This window comes from Micropterus dolomieu, linkage group LG03, assembly GCF_021292245.1.
Source record: "Micropterus dolomieu isolate WLL.071019.BEF.003 ecotype Adirondacks linkage group LG03, ASM2129224v1, whole genome shotgun sequence".
In the NCBI taxonomy this organism is placed as follows: Eukaryota; Metazoa; Chordata; class Actinopteri; order Centrarchiformes; family Centrarchidae; genus Micropterus; species Micropterus dolomieu.
In genome coordinates this window covers 3,856,970-3,884,956 of record NC_060152.1, presented here as the reverse complement: position 1 = coordinate 3,884,956, position 27,987 = coordinate 3,856,970, and the positions used below count along the sequence as shown (strand labels likewise).

Sequence of the window (27,987 nt, the reverse complement as noted above, 5' to 3'; positions counted from 1 at the left end):
TTGAAAAATATTTTTCTGTACTTTCGGCAAACTGACTCTTTAATGTAGAGTTGCAATAATGTGGTATAACCATTTCTACATACGATATTACACAATTATTATTAGTTACAATGACCCTTAAAGGCTTAAAGTATCTATCAATAGAAATGCAATATAAAGATCCATAACTATGTTTTAATAAACCATTATGTTTTTGTTACCTTAGAATGAGCCATTTATATATCCATAACCGCGGGTCCCCCCTTCCAAGGACGTCGCCAGATTGCATCGTCATGTTTCTACAGTAGCTGAAAACGGACAAACAGTGCCACAGAGCGCGTTTTGTCACTACGTTTTTCTTGTTCTACTTCTGGTAGAATTCAGGCAGTGCAGACTCTTATCACTATGTGGTTGAATGCATACCTTAGAAGAGGAAGAAATAATAGTAATAATATACTGCAGGGGTCTGCAAATAAGTTTTGCATCAGAGCAATATTTTCAACCATTGGATGGTGGATGTAGAATATAAGCCATAATATAGTTATTTGGTTAGCTGAGTTGGTAAGGTGCAGGACTCACAACTCAAGGGTTGAGGGTTTGGTCCCACTCCCGGGACAACGTTTTTTTTTCTCACTTCAACAAATGGATTCTGCAGCGAATGTTTCTCAGATCACGGCATGTGCTGCACTGTTTTTGTTTCGGTGTTTGATCCGCATCCATCCACCTACGGACACTTTTGCAATTGCCCAGTATCTCCAAGCAGAGGACATTTAGAGGAATCATGTTCTCTGATGGCTCTTTCAGAGGTGTGTCAAGCAAGCTACAGACTCTTTTAATGTTGTTCAGAATTTTTCAATGGCGAAGGTCCATAATCACTGAGAGAATGAATGCGTTTCCCTTGTCAATGTTTGTATAAACTTTATCTAATGTGTGGTTTATAATGGACTGTGGTGCAAAAACAGTGACAGTGTTTCACACTCTTAGCTTACACTCTGTTATCTGTCAGTGGCAAAGTCACAATAACATATGGTTTTACTGATTATTTAAGTAAATATAATTTCTTAATAAATGTACCTAAAGAAACATCATTTCTTGACTGTCTGCTCTCTGCTGTCTCACAAGAGACACCAGGTGAGATTCACCGCCGGTTGCATTTCTTTTTCAGTAGCTAAGACAATGTACACGGTATAACTGTCAATTTTTACACCATGGTATACTGTGAAACCGGTTTACCACTGCAACAAGGGTGAGAGTACAGAAACCCAGTATTAAACGGGCTCACACACACAGACACACACGCGACCAAAATAAACAAAACAACAAATCAACAAAACTAAAGGAAAACAGTGTGTTTATAAAGTGTTTATAAAAAGGCTAACCTGTAGAAATGATTTTTCAGGAGCTGCTTAAAACAAACCAGATTGAGCAGATCAGATAGAATGAGGAAGGCTATTCCACAGTTTAGGAGCGACAACTGAAAAAGGGTCGTCTCCCTCTGGATTTAAAATAGGAACAGGGAACAGATAAAAGGCTTTGATCAGATGATCGGATTGGCTGAAAGCTTGAATTCACAATACGCATGTTCAACAAGCACGAACATGTAGAAAGCGACATTATAATCTGCTCTGTCAGCCATCTCTCATCCACCGCCACTAGGTTTCACACAAGCACAGCGCGCAAGCTCAGCTAATAGTGAACTGTTACAAACAAGCTAAAATTTAAGCTGTCTGTTTAGCTTAGTTTGCAAATTCTAGTCAACTTAGCTGGTGGCTAAGACAAACCAGCCCCTCCTTTCTCTTATAGAGATACCTGCAGGAGGAAAGACTGTGTTCTTCCTCCTGTTCCAAAAACCAGATGCAGCAGCGCATCTGGTTTTTGATCAGCCCAAAAGGACTCATGTCACTCCATTACTCAGTGACCGCCACTGGCTCCCCGTGGCCTCCCGAATCAAATTCAAGTCACTAATGTTTGCATACAGAGTGACTACTGGGTCTGCACCCATCGACCTAAACTCCATAATACAAGCTTCTTTCTCGGCCGCTGCACTCCTCCAACGAACACCACCTGACTCTGCAAATCCCACCACACAAAGCAATCTCTGTCCTGGCTGTTCTCATCTGTGACACCACGATGGTGGAACGAGCTACCACATGCCATCAGAGCAGGGGCGTCCATCTCTAACTTCAAAAAGGTCTTGAAAACTCTTCTGAGAACACTTTCTCTTGCAACACCTCCAACTCCTAACCTCTAACATGCACTTTCTGTGATCTTCTTCTATCTCCTTACAGTTATCTTGTATTGATTGCACTTTTTGTGAACTCTCCAGGTATTTACCCCATTGATGTGATATGTGCTATTAGCTCTTACTAGTATTTACTGTCAGTTGTAGATCTGTGCTGTATTTGATGCTTTTTTGATGCTTGTGTGTTGTTCCTCAAATGTAAGTTGCTTTGGATAAAAGCGTCTGCAAAATGAGTAAATTTAAATGTAATGTTCATTCCGTCCAAACTTCACTCAGTATTTTGATGCCAGGAAAATTTATTATTTTGTTGACATCACAGATTTGTTGAGATATTAATAAAGACTTTGCTGTTTTAAACATTACTGTTGCTGCTCTAGAAATAACATTTAGTCATATTTGAAATGTTCAATTTTAATCCTGTTTTAAACCATTTTTTTAAAATAACATGCTTTTTAAAAAGCAAATTGGTAATAAAAAAAAAACTATTTGATATATCGAATATCGCAGCAGAAGTATTAATGAAAACCTAATGATACCTATCCCCAGGTGCAACCCCACTTTAATGCAATGTGGAAACAAAGACATGAAATTTATTATCAAATTAACCCTCTTGTTGATATACAGACAGCTAGGTTTTCCAACACCACAACATAAAATATGTTAGGCAGTAGTAGACAGATTACAACACTTAAAGGTTTTCCTTTGAGTCATGGTTCTACCAGACACACTTACTGTAAAGGCAGCAGTGCACTCTTCCAAAGTATAACATGCCCATCACCTGTTGCCTCTGGCATGAACTGTTTCCAGCTTTCTCATGTTTTGTTATTGTCTGTGTAGTCAGCACCTACCCTTCACCTCCTAGCCATTACAAGATATCTGAGAGGCAATAAACATGCATTCTTTGAAGAAGGCAGCATCCACAGCAAAGGGGCGGGTGGAGGTGGACTGCCTGCTCTTGCCAAGGGGGTTTGTGAGTAAGCACTTAGTCACGAAGCAGGAACAGAGAGGTGTACCTGTAGAGCAACAATGTACGCAAGTGGTCTTTAAAAGAAGGATAGTAATTTTCACTTTCCGTGCAATGAGACAGTCGACTCCCTCCAGTACTTTGAATCACACAATGGCAAGTGGCGGCGGGGTCAGTCTGTTCTACGGGAGCAGCGGGCCAACGCGCACAAACACACACAGCAAAGGGCTCAAGTGGAACCAATTGAAATGACAATTAGAAATATATGAAATGGGTTACACATAAACGATACACATAAATACAGGGGTCTAAGGATAAGCATAAAGCATAAAAAAGGACATAAATGTAACAATGGAAAGTAATATAGAGAGGGAAAATGCCTTATTCATTACCTTTACCTAAAATAATTTTAAAAAAAATCAATATATACAAGATAGATTATGTAAGACAGAAAACATTAAAAAAGAAAAATTAATTTGTCAGTTTACGCCCATGCTTACAAATAGTTTATATCCGTAGTCTTTATCCCTAAGAATTAATATGAGATTTATATCAGGTCAAGAAAGGTGATAAAATGATTTTGAACCTTCAGGACATAAGGCGCACACACATACACACAAAAATGTGTCGTCCATGCCCATGAGGTGCCTTCATCTCCATGAGGTGTGCAGGCCAGACGGAAATGAGCCCTCTGTTATTTGGACTGAGTGTTGTCATTAATTCTGTCTGCATCAAACACAGCACATGTTATTTACACTAAAGACCACAATCTGGCTTTGAAGGACTCTGAGCATGTGTGTGTGTGGGAGGGGTGGGGTGGGGGGGGATCTTTCCTCTATGATGGCAGTCTGCTGTTAAGTCAGCACAGCTTTGTTCTTCTCAGCGTTCCTGTTCCCGTTTTCTTAGTGTCTTCGCTGGGTTTTGTCGTATCGTGTTAGGGCACCAACTGTGCTCACAAAAACACTGGATATTTCTCCTGCAGGGTTCCTAACATTATTTGCTTGATTTTCTCATTTGTTTTTTAATGAGATCTGAAGCTCTGATTATTATGATTATTCTGATATCAATAATATTCAGATTGATAATATTCGGATATCAATAATATTCAGATTGTACTCACGAACAACCACATGCAGTCGGCCAGATTAGCCAAACATATTTGGAAGAGAAAAGACGGGCAATATTAAAATTATTAATATTACACATTTTACAGACTGACTGACTGACCTAAAACAGACTAATGTATTAAACTCAAGTCCAAAATGTTTCAAGTGTTTTCCAAACATTTGATGCAAATTTTTAATGTGAACACTCATAAGGCCCTGTTAGACAGTGAAAGTAGTTGCAAAGTGCCACATAAAACTGCCCTTACAAGTACTCTCAAGATTATTATGAACAGATTTAGTTTCCACTATTTTTTTTTCCAGTCAGCCTTTCGTTGGTTGTAAATATTTAGCAGTTTGTAAGATGAAAACCGCACCATCTCCTAAATAATCCAGACTTTTCAAGGAATGATGCTTTTTTTTTCCTCCAATATGTTTGGAAATCACACAGTGAGGTCGTAACAGGCTTTGATGCTCCATTTGTCATGAAACCAACTCAGCTCATAAATGACTGTGGAAACTTTCAATTCAGCCATGAAAAACACCCAAATCTGGAACGGTCTGGGTTTCTTCTACCCACCAGCAGTTACATGGTTTGTACGGCTGCAACAAGTGCATGTCTCAAAAAGGGCGGGTCGTGTTGGTGAGACTGCATGTTTTAGTCTGCCACTTTAAAGAGTTATGTTTTATTACCAAACACAAGAATGTTTTTGTGTGTAAACTGTAATTTTTTTTTTTTTAACACGCTGAAGATGTGAAAGTAGAAACAAAACCATTTATGAGCTTTCTGATTTTCATGCAAAACAGTCAGTGTTGACAGTGATAGACAGCTGTTGTCCCGCCCTCGTTGTTGCGCAAAATGTAAATACAGCCATATGTGGAGCCCAGCCAGTCTCATCACAAACTTGACATGCTCAAAAATAAATCATCATGGGAAATTACCAGCAGTCACAGCAGATATGACGGAAAAATATGCTTGGTAGGAAAGTTCACTCTTGCACCTAACGAGTACACCGAAGTCCTGTTCTGTTCTTAACATCTACAAATCTCTTTCTGTTTCATAAGATGTCACTCTGCTCAGTCATTTGAAGCCAGATCTATTTTTTGCTCTGCTCGCTGCTCCATTTTCTTACATTATTTTTCCAAACTTGTCTTAACAGGCCCTAATGTTTTAATGTCTTCACAGGACTCAGTGACAGCGAGGGGGCCTTTCTGTTTGTTGTGATTTGAGATCAAGGCTAAATGCACGCACATTCAGACACTAGACTCGAAGCAGACTGTCAACATGTTTTTGTTGCAAAGATCCAGATGTTTTCCAAATCTTCATTTCCTTGAACTACATTGGACGAGACAATTCTGTGTCCAGTAAGCTTAGGGACTTTAAATTCCATTCAATTACACTGTTGTTTAACATTCATTCCTTAATATTTCTTTACAATGCCAACTTTTTCAGCCTTGTAATCCTGAACATTTCCAAAGCTGTCAAATGAATCCTCCAGCCTTTCCTGATCTGCATAGAAATCCGCAACGCTTGACTCAAAGCGTGGCCCTTTTCCCCGCTGTCTGGCTCGCAGCATGCTAATGTTTTCCAGGCCAGAATCAGCCGCTTATTCATCCTTGCTTCTTTCTTTTTAGTCTGCCAAAGGGAATTTTCACCTGAGTCAGGATAGAGCTGCAGAGGCTTGGCGGAAACACCCGACCTGAGGCCGTTTGTCTGCCAACGCCTCCTGATCCCAGATTGAACCCGGAGGCTCGCCCACAGGCTCATCTTGGTTCAATGAAATTACACACAAACTCGGGAGAGTCACAGGTATCAAATGTACAGGAACCTATGAATAACCTCCAAAAAGCACCAGAGCAAAAGCATGGCCTCACGCATCTCTGACAAACACGTTTTGTTGCTTGGCCTTTATGATTAAAGAGATTCACATATTTTATCATTGGCCACAGGAACACAAAAGCAGCTATAAAACAGTTAAGTTAAAATGGATAAAAAAATATCATTTGGTTATGAAACTAGTTTAACATATGGCTTCCCTTATATTATGAAGAAAACTATTAATCACCTAAAGAAACACCTGTGTGTCTGACACTTACTCATGTTGTTTTAAGGGAGGTATTATGGCAAGCATGAAGTAGGACTATTTTTTTTTTTTTATCATGAAATCATATAAAACAGGAGACTAATTGTTTATTTGGTCTTTGACCTTCTCTTGATATAGTTTTACAACATTTTTTTTTACTGATATTTAGACTGTGCAAGTCCGTGTATAGGTGACGAAGAGGCAAAATCTGGTTCATAAGCTGCACAGGACTGATTACCTGGAGCTTGACTGTTACCTGTAGAGAGCAGTAACTTCCTAGAAAAAATGAGGTAGTGTCAGGAGGTTGGAGTCAGCATTAGCCCACGCAGAGGGACTGTCACACAGCTATCTGGCTACATCTACTGGCCTGACTAGCAAACTTCAGCTCTCAATACTGCAGAGGCAGAAAAAGTACTGGCCAAGCTAAAATTTAAATTATACAGTAAGGTCATTGTGGAAGGGAAAAAGTCTGTTGTTTTAAAACTGTGTGTGTGTGTGTGTGTGTGTGTGTGTGTGTGTGTGTGTGTGTGTGTGTTACCTGGTATATTCTGAAGGGGATGTATCTGAAGCCTCCCTCCTCGGTGGGATATTCCATCAGCTTCCTGTTTATGGCCCAGAACTGGTCAAACTTATCTGTGGCAACACAAATATAAACTAACACAGGTCAGCAATTGCAAAAATCTCCCGTTAAGACATGTTGACTTAATAAAATCTTCATTATCTTTCTCCATCATGCATCAAGTGAAGGACATAAGAGTATAAGAGGATGATCCCTCTGGCTGCCTTATCGTCCACATAACCGATAAGGCTGATATGCTTTCACTTCAAAGCTGATTATTATATTTTTTGCAGCATTTTTAGATTTCAACATTTCCAAATATGAAACCAAGGTAGTTTGAAGATTACAAACAAAAATGCGCAAATGACAAAATCAAAACAGTACTGTACATGTAAACATATAAATTCCTGACATCCTTAAAAGTGGACATGGATGAGCTGCAATATGTGAGAAACAGGTTTTACAGGAAATGTGCTCAAAGGGAATTACCATTTTTGTCATGTTTTTAGATAATTCACCAGTGTCTAAACAGACTTCATAGTAAAAACTACCATTTTACGACACTTTACTACAACACAGATTCCTGAATGGGTTTTAATACCCTTTCAGATCACTATACTAAGTAGCAGTTAATAGTGAATAACTGCCACTAACGATTATTTTCACTGTAGATAATTTAATCGATTCATCGATTAGTTGTTGAAAATGGTGAAAAATGAAGATCAGTGTTTCGTAAAGGTCAAGATGACATCCTCAACTGTTTTGTTCACAACGCAAGGTTATTCAGTTTATCATAGTTGAGTAAAGAAAAAATAAAAAACACATTTAAGAAACTGAAATCTAAATAATTATTCGAATAACAACTATTGCAGCTTGACCAACTTGAAGAGTGACAGCAATACAATTTAAAAAAAACTCACAGTGTGATGTGCTATGGAAAATGATGGCAAGATAAACTGTGTGTGCAGTGTAAAACACGTGCAAGAGACAAGAACTGTCCTTCAACTCTGAGAAATTTGAGAAAGGGTCAGTGATGGAGAACCCAGCAGGCCAGGTCCTTACGACCACAAGAGCTTGAACTTCCATTGTGCAGTTTGAAGGACAGCTTTCATCATCAAAAACGATTCCACCCAGCATGTGTTGGTTTCAAACCCTCCGTCTCCCCTCCCCTCGTCTCTCGCTTTCACACGAACCATCTGAAAACCTTCTGTTTTCTCTCTCCTGGATGAAAGTATGAGCCATCCCTGTCCCTCTCTCTCTCTGTTTCTGCTCTCTTTTGGGTGTGAAAGTTTTGGTTTAGAAAATGTTTCACCTCTCACTTTCACGTGTAATAGGTTTGGCCAACTCATAAGTATTCTCTGTTAATCTGTTACATGTTACAAACAGTTTCAGGAAAAAACAGCACGTACCACAACCTAAACTTTTCAAAACAGGTCAGAATAATCTATTAGAGTCTCCTAAAGTAATCTTTTTTCTGGAATTAAGATGTGACCTTTCCCTCTCTTTATTAGTTTCAGGGGAAAGTGGAAAAGAGATAAGCAGCTGAAGTTTTGTCGGTTTGTCTGCAAACCTGTTCAAAACATTCTCAGTGCCACATGCACAGTTTTGAAAGGTTATGTGACAGTTCTGGCCATTATTTGCATTGCAATTAGTTTACTTTCCTTGGAAGTGTGTACCTTCACAAACAGCTGCTCAAACCAGCAAAACAGAATTGAAAAGACATAATCAGTGAGTGAAACCATTATGTTAAAAAATTGTTTTCTCTCTTTATTTGAGATCCATTGAGTTATACATTATTTGAGGAATTATTATTATTTACTGAAGTGGTAAAATTATAGATACTTCTGACATTAACAGGCAGGAGCAGCCTGAGAAACTCCATCATATTACCCAGGAGCAGAGTATGAAAAGCTTCTCCCAGAGCAGTAAATGCACCATTTTCAGTACAGTATAATAACAATATATTTAAATATATGCTAAAGCCAACTTGAAGCATTCATACCGGCTGACATTATAATACATCTGTTACATGGCTTGTTGATACGACAATGGATCATTTTTAACAGGTGGTTTAGACCTTTGTAGGTCAAAAGAACAGATACTTCCACCATTTGATATTTATAATTTAAGGAGAAATAAAAAGTTGATTGACTGAAAATGAATATTTTTTGCATATTCATTTTCAGTCAATCAACTTTTTCAACATTTAATTTTTTACATTTAATCAAGCATAAACTGACAAACATTATGAACTAGCTTTTTTTCCATTTTAAATCATTTTAAATTAAATATCTTTCACTTTTACTTCTTGTTTTTAGACATTTGAGAACGTCATGTTGGGCTTTCAGAACTGAGGGGCATTTACAAGACTAAATTGACTGATTGAAAAAGCAATATGATAATGAAAATAATCATTAGTTGCAACCCTATTAATAACATAATTCAACAATTTTACATTACGTTATTGGGTGCTTATAATTAATAAAAGGCATGACAGTGATAGATCAAAACAAGGTGACATATCTATACATTACTGACAGGCCCAGAGGACAGCTACTGGACATCACTGCTGGCCAAAGTGTTTATTGTTTGATCAACTTGACCTGCAGTGATTCGAAGAATCTCACACCATGTGTTGGGTTTTGCTTTTCAAAGACGAGTACAAACCCTAAACTTGGGAATCCATCCCACAACCTCCCCCTCACTCCCAGCGCCTACTCCCACATCACAAGCTTCTAATGAATCAGCCCCACCGCCCCAGCTTCACCTACACAAACCACCACAATCACAACCGATAAGAAATCAACCTGTCTGGACAGATGGCTGGAAGAGGAAGGGGAAGCTGGTGGGTGTTTGGGTGGGAGAAGTTTTGGAAGAGGAGGCTTCAAAGACTTGTTTCAGACTAAAGAGAAATGCGTGTGTGTATGTGTGTGTGTGTGTGTGTGTGTGTGTGTGTGTGCGTGTGTGTATGAGAATCTATTTGGATGTATTCTTTGTGTCTGTGAAAGCACCGCACCTATAAATGAATTAATATTTTGCTAACTATTGCAGTGTGTGTGTGTGTGTGTTTGTGTGTGTGTGTGTGCAAGCATGTGGGAATTTGCGTGTAGGTGTGTGCGCTGCAGGAAGACAACATGTGTGCATCTGAGTGAATGTGTGTCACTTCCCCAACAGCTGCTTGTGGTCTTTCTCCTTTGAAACGTGCGCGTGAGCATGCATGTGTCTGCCCTCCTCACCTTTTAGCATGCTCATTCACAGCTGCTAATAGAAATGTGTGTGTTTTTGCGTTTGGCTCACCGTTCTGCAGGCCCATCCACAGCTGTTTGTGGTCTTTCTTCTGCATGTCATTGACGACTTGGCTCTTGTGCTTGAGGGCGTCGGCCTCCTTGATACTGGACATGAAGTGAGCCTCGATCACAGAGTTAGAATGGCAGTGGAGCAGGTCACGATCTGGAAAATTCTGACACAAGCCCAAAAAAAGATATCGATCTAAAGCTGAATTATTCTTTTTTTTTGGCCACTAGGGGGCTGAAGAACTCAACAAGCTGGTGAACATGTTTCCAAACAAATTGTCTGTTTACACAACTGTAGCCGACACAGAGCAAGATTATCGTTTATGTAGAGTTGTATTTGTGTCCACCCGTTTGTGTCCAATAAAATATCTGGTTCTTTAGCGGCTAGACACCTGCAAGGCAGCTAGTGTACAGTGGGTTTATCAGAGCTATCAGAGTTTGCCTGAGAGCAGCAGCACTGAGACCAAACCAACACAGTAAATATGCCGTGATAATATAACTATGAACAGCTAAAAGAGGAAAAAGTAAAGTTTTAGAGTTGGTGATAATTCGTTATGGCCTAGATCCTAGTTTGATGTGTTGTTTAGTTACAAATATTCACATCTTAGAGCTTTACAACATTTCTTTTGCAAAATGTAGGACACAGTTGAACACAAAATATACATAATTTACAGATAGACTTTAAAGTGAGGTACAGTAGTGTCCATACTTTACATGCACACAGACTCTGATCGACTCTTACCTTAAAGTGCACAGTGATGCTCCAGGGTAAAACAGTGTTGGAGGCATGGAGGTCAAACAGAACTCCAATTGGATAGTGCCTACAGGAAGAGCACACAGGAAATAATGTTATTGGTGAAAACCTTCTCGGACTGCTAGAGTATAGTTCCCAAGCTAAGGGTTGTGTGTGTCTTCACACATTTATTAACCAGTGTTTTAAAAGTTCTTTTTGTGAGTGTTAAGTGTAACTTAAAATGTGGTTCAAAGAGCCAGCAAACAGAACTGTTTTTTTGTTGTCTTCTGGTGTTGTTGAGTCCAGCCTTTTCTGGATGGAGTGTGTGAACTTCAGGGGGCAGTTTCCAGTTCACTTCCTGTGTTCTTTATCACAGCCTCAAATCTGATGAGTGTGTTTATTTTTTAAAAACCAAGATATTATAATGGTCATCTGTAATTTATAAAATGTCAAAACTAATGACGCACTACCATTACAGGTTACCAGACCCTAAAGTAATGTCATTCAGTTGTTACATCTGTCAAAAAATCTAAATGTATTACATACAATGAATTTGCAATTTACAATGACAAAAGAAAAGCAGCAAAAGGTAAAATTTGAAAAGCCAAAACCAGAAAATATATGGATATTTTTACATGATAACAAATAATTACATGACTATAAACACTGATGTGTTACATTTCAGTGTTTTACTGGAAGAACTTTGAGCTACTGTACGCCAGGCTTTTCATCATCTGTGTTGCAATACTGACACCTTGTGGCTGAACTTTGTGCCTGCAGCATGTTAATTTGCTTCAAGCTGACACCCAAATACATCACACAACACTGACCCCGTTTCCTGCTGATAGCACTTGTTGGTGAGATTGTCCAGATTTTATAAGGTGGGAGCGGTGTGCTATGTGAGCTCAAAAGCATTTTATTGGAGGGAATTTCTAAAAGAGCAATCAGGAAAATCCTTAATTCATTATAAGAAATAATTGAGACTGATATCAAAATACACTTAATTACTCACCATAACATACAACTTATTTCACATACGGGCAGCAAAACAATATGATATGAGGAGACACAAGGTAAAAAAAATCTACCAGTGTACCAACTCAGAATGCCCTCACGCATTCCCACCACTAGAACTACTTAAATCAGTTCATGTAACGATCGTTCTCTCACCATTTCAGTGGCGTCCCTTCATACTCAAACCACATCTCCTCCACGTCCTCCGCCCTCATCACCTTGTGGAAGTGTTTCTTCACCTTGTCTGTAACCAGAGTCAGGTAGCTTACCCTGGGTAACAGCAGCTGGGAGAGAGGAAGAGAAGCTCTATTAATTATTGCACAGAAGAGACTACTGACACGCAATCATTAAAGGGCAAAGTGATTACATCCTTTCAGTCACAGTGGTAGAGAGCTGCAAGCCCCGGATTTGCCGTGGAAGTGGCTAGATGTGTTTATTGAAGATGAGTGAATTGAGGAGACTTTCTTCAGCTTGTTCCGTGTGGTCTTCACTATCAACCATCTCCACCACAATAAGACAAAACAGGCTGACCAAGTTTTTCAAGTCTCCACGTGGTAGGTTTGTAGCCTTGGACATGCATTTCACATTTCTGAGGTGCATATCAGCAACAGTGTGAACACCAGAGCTATGTGCTTTAATCTCTATGCCAATACCTTTGAATGCACTAAAATACACCACTCTCAAGAATCTTCTTTATACCGTAAATAATTTTAAAGCATGTTTTGAGATTTTAAGCTGAAGGGGGTATTTTGTGGGCCAGCATGCGTTTGGTGCAAAGCCTCTTTCTAATCCGGCCCCTAATTACTATGAGCTGCTACCTGACTCACATACGTAAAGTGTGCATAGCTAAGAAAATATAATAGCAATGTTATAAGTAGGAATAATGTTTAACTGTAAACCCAGGGTACAGCAGTTTGTGTATTTCTAAACATGAAGTCATCTGGTATGGTGGGTGGATAAGACACATGCCTTTTGTGTATTAGACAACTTGTTAAAGTTCAAACCGAGCATCAGAATGGGGAAGAAAGGGGATTTAAGTGGCTTTGAACGTGGCATGGTTGTTGGTACCAAACGGGCTGGTATTTCAGAAACTGCAGATCTGCAGCAACTGCGTGATGCTATCATGTCAATATGGACCAAAGTCTCTGAGGAATGTTTCTAACACCTTGTTGAAAGTATGCCACGAAGAATTGAGGCAGTTCTGACGGCAAAAGGGGGTCCAACCAGTACTAGCAAGGTGTATCTAATAAAGTGGTCAGTGAGCGTATATAGTAAGTAGCTTTGGATAAAAGTGTCAGCTAAATGAGTAAATGTATGTCTCTGCATTCTTTCTTACAAACTGATGTCAAATACAGAGCTGTGGGCTGAAAGGAGGGCATATAGGAAGCATGGAGGTGAGTCTCTTAGTGTTCAGAGAGTAACTGCACTTACGTAGTAGGGCTCTGCCTCTCTCTCAGTAACCTCATCCTGGTTCAAAGTGAAGCAGGTGGGGATCCGGCCGAACCAAACGTCTCTCAACACGTCCTTGTCATCTGCCATGCTGCTGCTCCCAGAGGCACATAAAGAATGAATTCCCCAAACCTCCGAAATCTAATGGCAGACAGCTCCCTGCTGTCAACATCACAGAAGAGCAGACAAGCAAGCACTCATTAAACTTTTAGCAACACAACCCTCAAAATCACAATGAAGTAGGCAGTGCAACATAAGCTAGTACCACCTTGGCTAAAGTAATTCAGCTTTAGGTATGCGAGATATGTCTTTATTTGTTTGTAAAGGGAATAATTAATAAGTTATAGTCCAGTGGAAGACCTGCTAGACTTACCAAACTAACTCTAAGCCAGTCAGACTACGCAGATGTAATGCAGAAACTGACGTTAGCTTGGGTGCTAGGTAAGCTAACTTAGCTAGTGGAAACACACCAAAGTATTGTTTACAATAAACCAATGTGCTTGTTTCCTGGATACTGTCGTTGTTGTCCACACGCATATATTATTTGTGTGCAAAGAAGAGGCAATGATATGTGAGAAAACCTTACTTTTTGTCGATGTTTTGCAGTGTGCTTAAATGGAAGAAGGGCCGTGACTGCCTCTGTTGTCATTCCCCCGGCTGTCACCGGAAAACAGCTGAAAAAAAAAAACCTTTCACCGCAAAACCGCGACCCCTAGCTACAAGGCCCGTTACTGCAAATAGCGACAAGAAACATTTTTAACCTAGCTATGTTTCGAAACTTTTTTAAATCTATGAATTTAAGGAACATTTTTTGTTCATTTACCTCATGTCTTACACAAAAAGTATGTTGGTTTAAAAAAATTAACTTATTTGTAAGCCTATGGCGAGCGCGTCATCACTATGCGACGCCGCTTGTCTGTTACGGGGCTGTTTGTGTTCTGTTGTGTCCATTAGTAGCTTCAAGAATGGATAAACAATCGGATACAGATAACTTGGAAATGCGTGTTCAGGCGCTGGAGAGTCGTATATACGGCGAGAGAAGAAACAAAAGTGGAAAACCCGTCAAGGTTGGCCCAGAATAATGTCTGTCCTATAACTGTTGTGTTAGCCGAGCAAAGCTAACATTAGCTCTGTCAGTGGGAATGAGTGGACGCCACTCCCTTTTTATTTTATGCACGTTTATTTATTAGAAATTCTGACAACTGTTCACTACAGTGTAATACAATAACAGCTGTAGTGTATTTATGTCCTCGCTAAACAGCTGCTTGCTATTTAGATGGTTAGCTAGCTGTCAGTTAGTAGGCTTTAACTGTATTTTTTTAGTATTGTATTGTTTTAGTCTATCCTTGACTTGAAGCAGAAGGACTTTGCTTGAATGTAATCAACAACGCAAAAGCCTCAAATGTATAAACGACACTCAAACTGGATTAGTTAATACAAATTACAAAATGCTGTGTAGTACTGTTTCTGTAAGTAAGTTAGTCTTTCAAAAGAGTTTCAGACCTGTTTTATACTACATGGAATATTGTTGGATTATGGACTGCAATTTGAAGATGCCACTCTGTGGGAACTTGTAATGGACATTTTCATTACTTTTTAAAATTATAGATAGAAGGATTAAGTGAATAATTGGAGAGAAAACTATAATTAAAAAAATAATTAGTATGGATGTATGGCCAAGCAGGGAGAGGCCCTCAATAAAAGTAAAAGCAGAGCCTATCTCAAGCAAGTGTAAGTCTCTTAAGGTGTTTAATACTGCTGGTTTCCAGGACATTAAGAAAAGACATTTAGCAATCTTAAATTCTGGGATATGTTTTTAATATTAGTCAGATATATTCTAAAAAAAAGTGTACATATTGGCTAAGAACATTGTAAGATCACTCAATGGGGCATCTCACCAGAGCATCACATGATGCGACGAACACAACACTTACAAAGCCGGCATTGAAGTGGATTTGTTTCTCGTTAGATGTTGTATTTGTAGGGGTGGAGAAAGTGCCTGTTCTTAAATGTCCTGCTCAAGAAGTGTTTTTAAGTTTGTTTACAGTATTGCATTGTATTAAAGTATTAAAACTCTAGGCAAATGGCCTTGTTTTGCCTGCATATTGGAAATTCTCATGTTCCTTCAAGGTTAATAAATCTCCAGTTTTCAAGGGCCTGACACAGAGCAAATCGGGGAAGCACACAAATTAAAAAGACTATTTCACTGCTACACTTGAACTTGAGATTTTGTGTTGTTGTACTGCATTGGGTATATTACTACGTATTGCAAAACAACAAGGCTCATACATTTTCATTCAATAAATTGTAATGACTTTCCCATACCCTTGTTGATCATGACCATTAAATCTAATCACTGTCCTTTGTCCTGCAGTGTGCTGAGTCTTTGGCCAGGATTCAGGCAGGTCTGACTAATACAGCCAACAAAAGAGAACGAGTAAAGATCCTGCATAAGAAGAGTGAGTCACACGCTGTGTTGGATCAGTTTTTTCTTGCATTTCCTTTATTTGATTGTCAGTGTAGAAATAGACAGGAAATATGGGAAGAGGGAGGTGTTTAATGTGCAACATAGGGCCCCTGGCCGGGAGTCGAACTGTAGACGTTGCAGTCTTAACAATTAGGCTGCTGAGGCCCCATGTTGAAAAAAATGACACATAGACAGTATGTCATTCAGGGTGCCACTGAACAGTGATCATATTGCTGGCATAAGATAACAAAAGTGCGGCAAAGTGCTAAAGTTATAAATGTCAACAGTGCTTGCAGTTTGGTGAGTCTTTGATCATATTTATTGGTGTTGTGGTGCAGTTGAGGACCTGCTGAAGTACCTGGACCCCCAGTTTACTGACCACATCACTGTACCTGATGCCATGAAGCTGGAGTTCATTCTCGCTGGTAAGAACCGGAGGGCACTGAAACATGAATCAAATAAAAAATTTACAATTTACAACTGCAGTAAAATTTATCTATGAGTTTATTTATTTTAGGCTTTTATTGATTATTTATTGTATATTAATCAAAATAGTATTTATGCTTCTAATGTTTAATGCTATACATGTAACGATCTATATGGTATATTGTGTAATATGTAAGTTTGTTTGTCACAAACAAGAAATGTTGTATTAAAGAAGACTAAACAACCTGCATCTGATCCAGAACTCTCTGTGATGCTGTTGTGTTTGTCTGCACAGAGGAGGACTTCCTGCTGGAGCAGGCTTCTATGCTAGAGCAGGTCAGCAACTTGCAGCCGCTGCTGGACAGCACTTACATCAGAGGTGAGTTTCACCAGGACCTCAAAACAATCCAGGACAAAGCAACATCTCCTCTGTGATTTTACCCCTGACAGCAAAGTAATGACCAAAAAAGTAAAGAATTGATTTCGCCTTAATTTGTTTGGACCTTTTATACAGGTTGGCTCGTTTTTTGTTGTTGTTTTTATTTTAACTAAATCTATCAAATTATATGTTGATCTGCTGGATTCTCAGGAGCACAGTATCTCAGGAACGCCTTGTGAGAATTTCTTCAAATTTGGCAAACTTCCACTTGGACTCCAGGATGAACTGATTAGAACTTGGTTTGTCTCATGGGGCCAGACCTCCATACTTTTTTGTGGCACCGGAGAAATGTGTGGCTGAACGCACTGTCCTTCTGGTATAGGGGAACAACGCTCTGGCTTGTTTGTATTTTTAAACCAATCACAATTGTCTTGGGCGTCGCTAAGTGCAGGATGCAGCGACCGTGCCCTTGCAAAACAGTAACACACAGATTGCTGAAATGGAGGACACTTCTGACTGAAAAAGTCAGCCAATGGCAGGCTTATGCCCACATCCTGCTTCCTCTGGGTCAGACTAGAATAAGGAAGTTAAAAATCTTTCTTTCTTCAAATTCGGCACCAACGTCCACTTGGACACAAGGCTGAATTGGTCATAATTTGGTGGCCAAAAGTCAAGGTCACTGTGACCTCAAAAAACAACTTTGGCTACAACTCAAGAACTGTTTGTCCGACCAACTGTAAGTTTGGTGACACCTTTGACTCAAAGGTAATCGTGACCTCAAAATAGGTTTTTATCTTTAATGTAAGAATGAATTGTGCAATTCAAAATTTCAAACACATGCCCATTTTGCCTTTCACTTAAGCAAACATAATCCAGTAAGTAAGTTAGTTTCACCTACAGCTCACATGTAAAAATGCCAGGAGAAACCATAAGCACTATATTTTGTGTAGTTATACACTATAAGAATCCATCTTTACATAGTAATCAAAACATGTTGACCTGTTTAGCCAAGCTATGCTAATCCTTCATTAATCAGTTCAACAATGTATATTCACTGGAATCATACATACGGATCATCAATATAGAATAACATCTATTTAGTCATGCACTTTATGCCTTTTTCTTCAATTCCTATAAACTATTCACTACATATATAACATGACTTTGTACAAACATGGATGTAAACCTCAACTTGACTTGTTGGCGGAGGCATACAACCAGTCAGTGGTAATTCTAGTTAGTTTTTTTATCCTTTGACAACGATGCTGTTTCCGTCCACACGATGTTAACACCATGTAGCAGTAACACATTCTGCTGATTTTATTAGCAGCATTCTTTGTGACTGACTGCAGGTTATAGTCCCTGTTATACTTCTGGTGCATCTGGCAGTGTTCAACCAGGATTATGCTGTAAACATGGAAACAACATTTTGTCATGCCTTAGAGAGAAATTAATGTGGTGATGTAGTGTTTGGCCATGGTTTTGTACAGCTACTGGATCAATAGAGGGGAAATGTTTCAGTACTGTATATTTACCTTCTCAGTTAGTTGTGTGTTTCTGTTCTCCACAGACGTACCAGAACACGCCACCAAGCTGCAGCGCCTGTCACAGATCCACATCAAAGAGCAGGTAATGCCCCTATTTCTCTCTCTCTCTCATTAGGTTTTATCTGTTAACTGTTTCATGTTTGTCTCTTTGACAGGACCAAACTGAGGCTCAGTCCCTGGAAGTGAAGAAGCTTTTTGAGGAATACAACAAAATGGTATATTAAGAATACATAAGTACTTACAGAATCAATTTTTAATTTGTCCGGTAAACTTATAAACTGCTGATGTTTTTGATCAGCCACTGTGGCAAATCTGGGAGAAATTAAGGTTGCTTCTCAGTTTTTGTCTGGTTGTCTCACTGACATCTTAATTACATAAACTACTGCTGGGATGAAGCTCCACCCACTCACCTCTGACCTGTGATTGACAGATGTTCCTGCTGTCCAAGCAGTTCACCCAGTGGGACGAGACCCTGAGGAAGCTGGAGGAGGCCAAAGGCATTCGGCCAGTGGAGTAGCTTCTGTCAACATGCACATTTCTGAATAGGATGGTTATGAGGAGGAAGGTTGCATTGTGGTGGGGGCTTTGGAGCAGAGTGGTTCATGAACATAAGTGTGAGAAAGGATCACAACATTACACTGTTTTGTTGTAAACTGCTTATCAATTTGTCATCAGAATCCGGCGGCTTAACTTTGACACCCTACTTGCCTCATTCTACGTGAATTGTTTTGTTTTAGAAAAGTATCCAACCCAGGCAAATTATCCCACTCTGTCTTATTCAGTCTGGAGGAAGCTGCTGTTATTTATTTTCAGACAATTATGCTTTTTATCTTGCATAGTTACTCAACTTTTAACACATCCCAGCAGTGCTTCTTTACTGCAAGCCTGTCACAGTTGTTTCCCTGTTCATCACTCATTCTCTCTCTCTCGCTCACTCTAACTCACAGACACATCCTCTTCAAGGCTTTAGATTTTCCCTCTGGATTTGTAAACACTTAAATTAACTTAATGTTTTTTCAATATTCTGGTTTTAAAATGTCTTATATGTCTCATGTGTCATACAGCATGACTGCAGTTCATTTCAATTCAATAAATATTATTACTTTCTACTTTCTCCAGTGTGTGGTCTATTGGTTACAGGGTCATTTTCAAGTAATGCTTGTGGGACAACAAGTTACCATCCTGTATTCACCAGCAATTCAGCATGAAAATTCTGAATGCTTCATAAGTTGTGCCACGTTTCTGATTTGACTCTGTCAAAATAGTTTTGATGAACATGCAATGCTGAAATCTTTCAATTTCTTGAGACCGTACAGCCATTTCTTACACCAACAAGGACAATAAAACACCCACAGCACTTGCTCATTATTTTAATCTCAACAAAGACATCATATCACATCAGGAAAGAGCAGACGTGATCGTGACAGCCTGAGAGGGTTGATTGATGAGGGACTTCTTAGCCACTGCTGCTGGCGCCTGCGGGGCACTGAGTATTCTCATTCATTTGGTTCCTCAGGTATTCCAGTAAATGGGGTGTGTTGATTTGACTGTCTTGCGTGCACATGTTTTCACCACTCATGTTGAACTTCAAAAAGAAAAATTAAAAGTTCATTTAGGTTTTGCTGACAGGTGAATACATTGTCATCATCATCACTATGACTGCCTTAAAAAAGACAGACAAGCCGGCAGTGTTGAATTCAGTGTACATCGTATAGAGAAACCAGAACATCTGAGGTCTGGTGCAGAAAAGCTCAAATCAATGATATTTGGAATAAAACAAATAAATACAAAGCGTTGGAACAACAACATGTCAAGTGTCCTCTACAGGAAGGGTATATTTAAAAAAAAAACTATGTGATGTCCTTGTTCATATAATGTTTGGTTGCCATTCACCTTCAAGGACACAAACTCAACAGCATAAGTGTATTTACCAAAATGTTACAATATATTTTAAGCTTTGGGACTTCATGAATGTGTCATGCTAGTGAAAATGGTGATGACCATCGTTGAATCAGCCACATACCTGCAGTGCTAGCTTCACTCCATAACGCACATAGGTAGCAAGGTGTTCACAGTTGTTCATAATGAGCACATACTTTCCACATTTCTGCCACATTTCATTGATGCGCGTAGTTATTTCTGCCACAGTTCCTGCCTGGTACACTTTTCCTTTGTTGTCCTTGTATCCATCGAGGTAATTGGCCACCGGAGGCTTGTCGTCCGGATTGAGTTGTGAGAAAACGCAATTTGAAGAACCCTCTTCTATATTGAGGAAATAATGTGTTAGAGTACATCCACATTTACAGTCAATGTACCCTGTCTTGTTAAATACAAGACTAGAAGTCCACACCAGTTGGTGAGCTAGACTTAGTAGTGCTTGGAGCTGAATGCAAACATCGACTGCTAACAGGCACACCATGAAATGTTGTTAGATGTGTTATCCCATGTTTAACTTAGTTAATCATTTCAACATGCTAACATTTACTAAAGACCAATCAACACAAAGTACAGTTGCGGCTAATGGGAATGTCACCAAAGTACTGGGCAAATTCAAATTTAAATTACTCTTATCACTCTCCTTCCTCTCGCAATTGAACTGAATGTTATGTGTATCCAAACTAGAACTGGGATTTTTCTGAACTCACAAGAGGTCTATTCCTTGCAGCTGTCTTCAAACAGGAATGTTTTCTGGACTTTGAAGCAATAAACACACATGCTAAACTGCTAATCCAATAACAGTGTTTCTTGCTCAACTAGTGCATGATATGTGTCATCATTATCCCAAATTGTGGACATGAGACATTAGGAAGTTTATTGTAATCGCTACAGGAAATTCTGTTTGAGACACCAGTAAGTCACAAAAGTATATATACACACCAGAGGTAACGAGCAAAGCATGACAAAAGTACCTTCAGTATATACTGTATGTGCTGTGTGGTAAAGATAAGATGCTTTCATTAAAATTCTCTATTTTCTTGTTGGTCTCACTGTAACATTGAAAAATGTGTAAATTGGCTTACTGCGTAAACGTACTTAAACGTTCAAAGATGTTGTCCCCTGCCTTTTTACCATCAAATGCTTCGTCACCCACATAAACTGCGAAGTGCGCGTAGGTCAATTTTAACTTACACCTAGGAAAAAGAATTATGTCTCCAAACTTGTACTGTGAATAGAAGAAATGGAAGAGATGCAAGTTACTAACTTAATATAAGTAGCCTACACGTAATTACTTTTACTCCACAATCAAACTGACAAAACAATATGCCTATAAAATAATAATGATATATATAAAGTGTTAGCATAAATGAAATAATCAAAGCGAAATAAACATGTTATTGACTTACTCCCTTAATGTCTACTGTGAACACCAGCTGAAGGATCACAGCCACAAAGATCAGGTGCCTCATTCTTGCAGCAGTGAAGGGCTGAACATATAACAACATATCATGTAAAATATTCTGCAACTATTCTTTCGCTACAGTCATTAGATTTTATATTATAATATTCTAGATAATATATATATATATATATATATAGCTGCATCAGCACATTAATCAATAATGAAAATAATCATTAGTTGTAGCCATACTCTATTTTGCCCCAAATAGTTTAAATTGTATTACATTTGCCTACTTTGTGGAGAAAGATGTTTGACAGATGCTCTGAAGATTCCAGCTGTTCCTGAGGAGAAGATGCTGCTGCCTTGAACACAGACAGGGAAGTGACATTTTCTTTATAGAGGACAGGGATTATTCATCACCATAGTTCATAAAGAAAAACCTCCTAAATTGCAAAGAGACACGGAGCTAAAATGATTGCTCAATCGACAGAAAATGTATTAGGTATTATGTATTAAGGCAACCATTTGATTATTGATTAAAATATGGGAACTTGTTGCATTTCTTTGTTTTATGTGCTTGTAAACTGAATATCTTTGGGGTCTTCAGACTTACAGACTGAATCTTATAAACGAGAACTTTTCCAGATCCAGATCAAGGCCAGTATCTGGAACAAACTGCAAATGAATCCAGACCAGACAGTGTGTGGCTCACTTCACTGACATTACTGCATGTAGTGATATACTGTATTTTTTGTATGTGTATGTGTGTGTGTGTGTGTGTGTGTGTGTTGGTGTGTGTGTGTGCACGCGTGTGCATTTGCATAGCAGCTGGAACGTATTTTGGTGGTTTCGACTGAACCGAAAACCCGCCATGGAACAAGAAAATAATTAGGACCTGTACTTTAATAAACAACACAGGCATAACATTAATAATATTGCAACATGTAAATCAGCACTGTGACATGCCAGCCAAAATGTTACAAAAAGAAAAGAAAGACATAGCAGCACACTTAATAAACAATGTTTCTACAGACTAGAGACACAACAGCAATTTTACAAGTACCATCAACAACAATTGAAATATCATCAGTAAAAATAATAAAATAAAATAAATCCCTAAAAAAACCTTTTCAAGATTAGTCATAAGCCTGGCATTATTATTACAACTTTAACTATGACCTAATGTATGATTATATGACTCTGCTGTTGTGTTATCAAACCACTGAGGAATTTTATTGTTCAAATGTTCACCACACAACTCTACAGCCACTGTCATTTCATTATTTCTAAATTACAAAATCACAGACAATAAAACTTTCCATGACTTTTTCTGCACACTGTGCTGATGTTGTACCAACACATTAAGCTATGTAATAACTCGATGTTAAAGAATATTTCTTAGGGGGCTTAATTGATCTAACAGGGAAAGGTAAGACAGGTATAGCTTAGAGTGTCCCCTGACCTACCAGCTCTAGTTATCTCTCACATGTAACTGTCCTTGTTAGGGAGACAACCAGTACTTAATTTGTGCTGAAGCTAGACGAAGTGCCACTCCAGTACCTCTGAGTTTAAGCCTTTTGCACTCCGACACCTCTAAAGTGTGCTCTGTCACAGCCCTGCCCTTCTACATAAAAAAATCCAATATTTCATCCAGGCTATTAGGGTAAGTCTAATGGATTTCCTTATTTACTATTAGATTTGGTAGCTAATAATGGTTTCTGATCGTCCCTTTAAAATAATAGTAGGGGTTTTAAATAACTAATTGTTTGTTCATAAATAGTTAAGTACTTATTTTCGGCGGATGGCACATTTCATGCGCTCCGGCACCTAACAATTTACAAATTAAGCACTGGAGACAACAGTTAGACTGTTAAGGTAGAGACGGTAGCTCAGGCGTCAGGCTAGCAGATATCGGTGTTCTCTTGAAATCTTCAAGTTTGAGTCTTGTTCACAAGAACTTACTGGCTCCACAGATTAAAGTACAACTCATGGACAGTAATAGATAACAATATAATAAAGCAATAGATACCAATTTGACGTAGCATTGGAATCTAAACATCAGATGGATTTATTGTTCTACATTTATTCATTTAGCTGACGCTTTTATCCAAAGTGACTTATAATTGCTATATATGTCAGAGGTTGCACGCCTCTGGAGCAACTAGGAGTTAAGTGTCTTGCTCAGTGGATTTGAACCCAGGTCTCTCGCACCAAAGGCATGTGTCTTATCCACTGCACCATCACCACCCCAAAGAAAAACATTACATTTATTCATTTAGCTGAGCCTTTTATCCAAAGTGACTTACAATTTCCAGGTTCTAGTTTAAGGCCAGCTAAAGATGACCTAAAAGGGAAACGTACAGGAACTAGGGGGAGGACTGAAACATAAGAAGGACCAAAAGATGTTTGGCATGTGTTCACACATCAAATGCCAACTGTATCTCCTCGGCCAAGATCAATAAACCATGCTAATTGAAGTCTTCATCAGTCTGCGAAACTTCTTCACACCTGAACCTGGCTCATAATATTTCTTCAAAACTCGACACTTTGTAATACATTTTCATTTCATTATGAAAGAATAACCTTATTTTGTAACAATCTGATGCATGAATAAAAAACCAGAACCTAATATGTGACACATCTCCCCCGTGTTTTGTAATAGATTACTACAAAGTGATTTTCATTTTTTTTAATAACTAACTAAATTGGATGTCTCCATCTGTACACATGTTAAAAATTTAACAGTTAACCTAAAAAACATCTGAAATATTGAATTACACTCTTCCGATCTGTGGTATCCCCTTGGCGCTATAGTTGACTCTGATCTTAGTCTAAATATCCACATAAAGGTAGTAACTAGATCAACTTGTTAGTTTACTCAATTTGTCAGCAGACGTTAATTGAATAATGTTCAATTAACTTCTGCTGGCTATTATGACTGCTGGCTATAATGGCTATTATTAGCAATACTTGTAAAAAAGGCTTGTAGAAGGAGTTGTTCAGAGGTCTTACCTTCTTCAGTGAGACAGAGGAAGCCTGATGGAGCAGAGAATGGCATCTTCTTATATACAAAGAACAATACACCTGATAATGTTGTGGCTTTTTTCAGCCAGTGTGTGCCGTGGCTGTCCCCCAGACTCATTTGAATGCTCCAACCTACAGAGAGAGGATATCACTTATCAATTCTTACATTTTCATACCTTTGTTTGACTGAGCACACATTTTTTATGACCAGTACCAAATAGTAGTTTCCCACTCTTACAATTCATCATATTCAAAGTTGGGAGTTGCCCAGTAAACTTATCTTCTACTGGTCAAACTGTCAAACTCTAGCCCTTTGCCTGAAGTCGTGGTTTTCTTGTAAGTCAGCTCTTAAAAGCAAAGCAAAATGCCCCAACAGAAGTCTCTTTTAGCTCATAGTTTTCAGTGTTGTGGCTCATTTATTATATTGTTCAGTACCACCCTCTTATCATTCTTGTTTTCAGCAGTTGATTTCAGCAAAAAAAAAAGCTCCAAAAACTCATTACCTGGCCAGCACACAGTAAGAGACTAAAGCAGCTGGTGAAGAAAGTGCTGTACTTACTATACTGTATTTTTCTCAGGAGTTGGTGGAGATCAAACCAGAGCTGATGGACAGTGAATTGTGGACAGTCAGTTGGTGGACATACAGTACACACATACAGTGGGATGATTATGTTTCTCTGCGTCTGCTGAATGTGTTATATAGACAATTATTTGCTAACATGTGAACCATTACAACTTTAGAGGTATACTGTATGTCACAGCTGTATGACTGTATATGTATCTTGGAGTTCTTTAGGCTGGTATTAGCAAATATTTTATTAAAGGGTATAGGATTACATTCAAGTCTGTCCTAAAACAACACTGAAAAGATCCTTTCTTCACATGGTTCAAATATGTTACGAGGACAAAATCCACAGTCCTCGTAAGGTGTAAAACTATGCTCACAAGTTCAGTTGAAGCTAATATGAAGTCTTAGATCATGTGGGTGAGCAAGTTACAGTATTTTTATTACCAAATACCCTTTTTTGTTATGTGCCCCCACTACAGCGAAACACTAAAACACAAAGAGGGATTTTGGTAATAAAATGACTTTAGGAGAAACCCACTAGATTTGACGACTTCGGGTTGCTGAAGCCTCATATGAGCTATGACTGAACTTTATTAGGCATTTTTACAACAAACAGGGACTATAGACTTCTGTACTTCTTCAGGCTCAAAGGCTCACCCTGATGAAGACAAATGCAATTTTTAAAGGTCGGTTATAAATGATAGACATTTAACTGTTCAGTTTTAAATGCTGTTTGATATGGAGGTCATTATATTAACAACTGAAAGGCAAATGTCCCTTTCAGAGTACAGTGATAAAAGATGAATACATTTATTGTTAACTACCTGTGGATATAAAGGTCATTGTAATATAAAATATACAACAGCCGGCAAGAGCTGGTGTGCGATCAAATCAAGAGCTCACTTGAGTAAGTATATACTGACACACTGGTCAGACAAGGGTTCAGCTGAACCTCCCTTCTTTTAGTAATCAAATGAGAGCAGAGCACCTGAGAAACACTGCAAACTAAATCTGTCTTTGCAGGTGTTTTTAAAGTCCTAACTGTTCCTTTAAAATAAAGCAGGGTTTTCACAATTGCTTTCAGTGAGTGCTTTAATTTATTTGAAACAAGGTACATTGTCTTGAAAAACTTAAAAGTATAACACTGTGCAAATGAAAGAAAATAGGCTGTATTTTCCAATGTGTCCCTGCCTGAGCAAGACACATAACCCCTAGTTGACCTCTGACATATATAGCAATTGTAAGTCGCTTTGGATAAAAGCGTCAGCTAAATGAAGTCATGTAAATGGTTGATGACATAGCTTGAAACAAGTTGTAATTATACACTTTGAAGGAGTACTGTGGTTCCAGACCTCTGAATTGTGGCATTGGAATTGCGTATCACTTTGAGTAATTCATGAACATTAAGTAAAACAATTCAGAATAAAGGAAAGCAGAATCAAAATTAGAATTAGAATCAGCTTTATTGCCAGGTATGTGTACACATACGAGGAATTTGACTCAGGATTGTACATTGCTCACGATGTGCTTACTCATACAATAATAAAATAAATCAGACACAGGCTACAGTGAAGACAACACAAATATACACACTATGACAAAAAACAATATAGACATATTGACAAATAGTGCAGTGAGCAGAGTGCAAAGGATGCAAGAGTAAAATATTATTATCATTATTATGTACATGTCAAAGGTGGATGTGATATACAAGTACACATACATGTACACATGTACACAATGCAATGGAGAATAGTGCAAAGGATGTATATGCAATATGACAATATAACTCTGGTAACCAGTTAACAGGCGGTTGATTACAGACAGAGTTACTGGATTATTGCACAGGAGTTGTTCCTGACACCCTGAGTCAGAAATCAGCTGTTCATCAGAGTGATTGCAAACAAGGTTAGGCTATAAATGCTGAGGGCTGTGGGTTTGATTCATGCTGTGTCCCTATACAAATAAACATTAAATAAATAAATATATTGTTGAATGTCAGTGCCGATTTTGAACGACGCCTTCAGTCTTTCATTATAAGAGACACCAAAACATTACATTTAAGGTTGATATTTCAGATTGGTGTAACGGTTTTGTAGCTTCTGTGAAGATGCTGTTAAATTCCTATGGAGACAAAAATGGGAGAAAGGAAAGGAGGATGCAGTTCCGTACCTCTCAGTGACTGGTAAATATGCAAAATGCAACATTAAGCTGATTTGATTTTGACAGTTACCTCTTCTTGGAAACAGTTGATAATTTTAATCTCGTGAACCTTCTCACTCCTGTATTCATCCATCATCTCTTTATTGACATAGTGACTTAATAACTTAGATTAAAAGCTTGTTTGTATAGTTTGATGCTATTTGGAGGAAGTTTTGTGATGTCAGAGGCCAAGAACAAACTAGCGGACAAAGATTGTCTCTTAAAAAGATGCTTTGGACCTGGCAAACTTTTCAGTCTCGAGGAGAGGCTGGAAGCTGTCACAGCTGGAAAAGAGTCCAGAAAATGGTGATTATTTAACAGTGTTCTAATTAATTGAACTTGAATCAGACAATAAAAAAACTTTTCTGGATTATTATTATTACCAAGTACAGTTACTCAAGATCTGCAGCCTATTTAATTACAATTTAGAGGTACTTGTACTTGCTTACTTGAGTATTTTCATTTTCTGCTACTTTTACTTCTACTCCAATACACTTCAGAGGCAAATCTTTTACTTTTCACTCCACTAAAATTTTTCGATCATTTTTATATAATCAACAAGTTTATGTTGTTTTATTAGAAATCAGGATCAGAATCAGCTTTATTGCCAAGTA

At 38.5% G+C, this 27,987-nt stretch overlaps 3 protein-coding genes across 4 annotated transcripts in view; 2 read left to right on the top strand and 1 right to left on the bottom strand.

The window, feature by feature from the left end:
- The window catches only part of atg5 (ATG5 autophagy related 5 homolog (S. cerevisiae)), a 38,129-nt gene extending 24,029 nt beyond the window's left edge, over positions 1-14,100 (bottom strand). Inside the window, exons 1-6 of one of the 2 annotated variants that reach the window (XM_046045274.1) lie at positions 14,007-14,100; positions 13,403-13,582; positions 12,128-12,255; positions 10,967-11,045; positions 10,229-10,391; positions 6,911-7,005 (exon numbers count right to left, since the gene is read on the bottom strand). In XM_046045274.1, the coding sequence (XP_045901230.1) occupies positions 6,911-7,005; positions 10,229-10,391; positions 10,967-11,045; positions 12,128-12,255; positions 13,403-13,510 (573 nt within the window). In that variant the 5' untranslated portion in view covers positions 13,511-13,582; positions 14,007-14,100. The remainder of the gene's footprint in view (positions 1-6,910; positions 7,006-10,228; positions 10,392-10,966; positions 11,046-12,127; positions 12,256-13,402; positions 13,583-14,006) is intronic. The other variant, XM_046045275.1, reaches the window with a different exon arrangement.
- Positions 14,101-14,300: 200 nt separating this feature from the next.
- On the top strand, positions 14,301-19,353 carry dctn3 (dynactin 3 (p22)). Its single transcript, XM_046045276.1, has 7 exons — positions 14,301-14,487; positions 15,795-15,879; positions 16,226-16,312; positions 16,609-16,692; positions 18,263-18,321; positions 18,395-18,454; positions 18,670-19,353. Exons 1-7 carry the CDS (start codon positions 14,386-14,388, stop codon positions 18,754-18,756), a joined length of 564 nt encoding a protein of 187 aa, XP_045901232.1. The 5' UTR covers positions 14,301-14,385; the 3' UTR covers positions 18,757-19,353.
- Positions 19,354-24,364: 5,011 nt separating this feature from the next.
- The window catches only part of nt5c3a (5'-nucleotidase, cytosolic IIIA), a 19,181-nt gene continuing 15,558 nt past the window's right edge, over positions 24,365-27,987 (top strand). The window contains exon 1 of the mRNA XM_046044654.1: positions 24,365-24,370. The gene's annotated coding sequence lies outside the window, so the exon portion shown is untranslated. The remainder of the gene's footprint in view (positions 24,371-27,987) is intronic.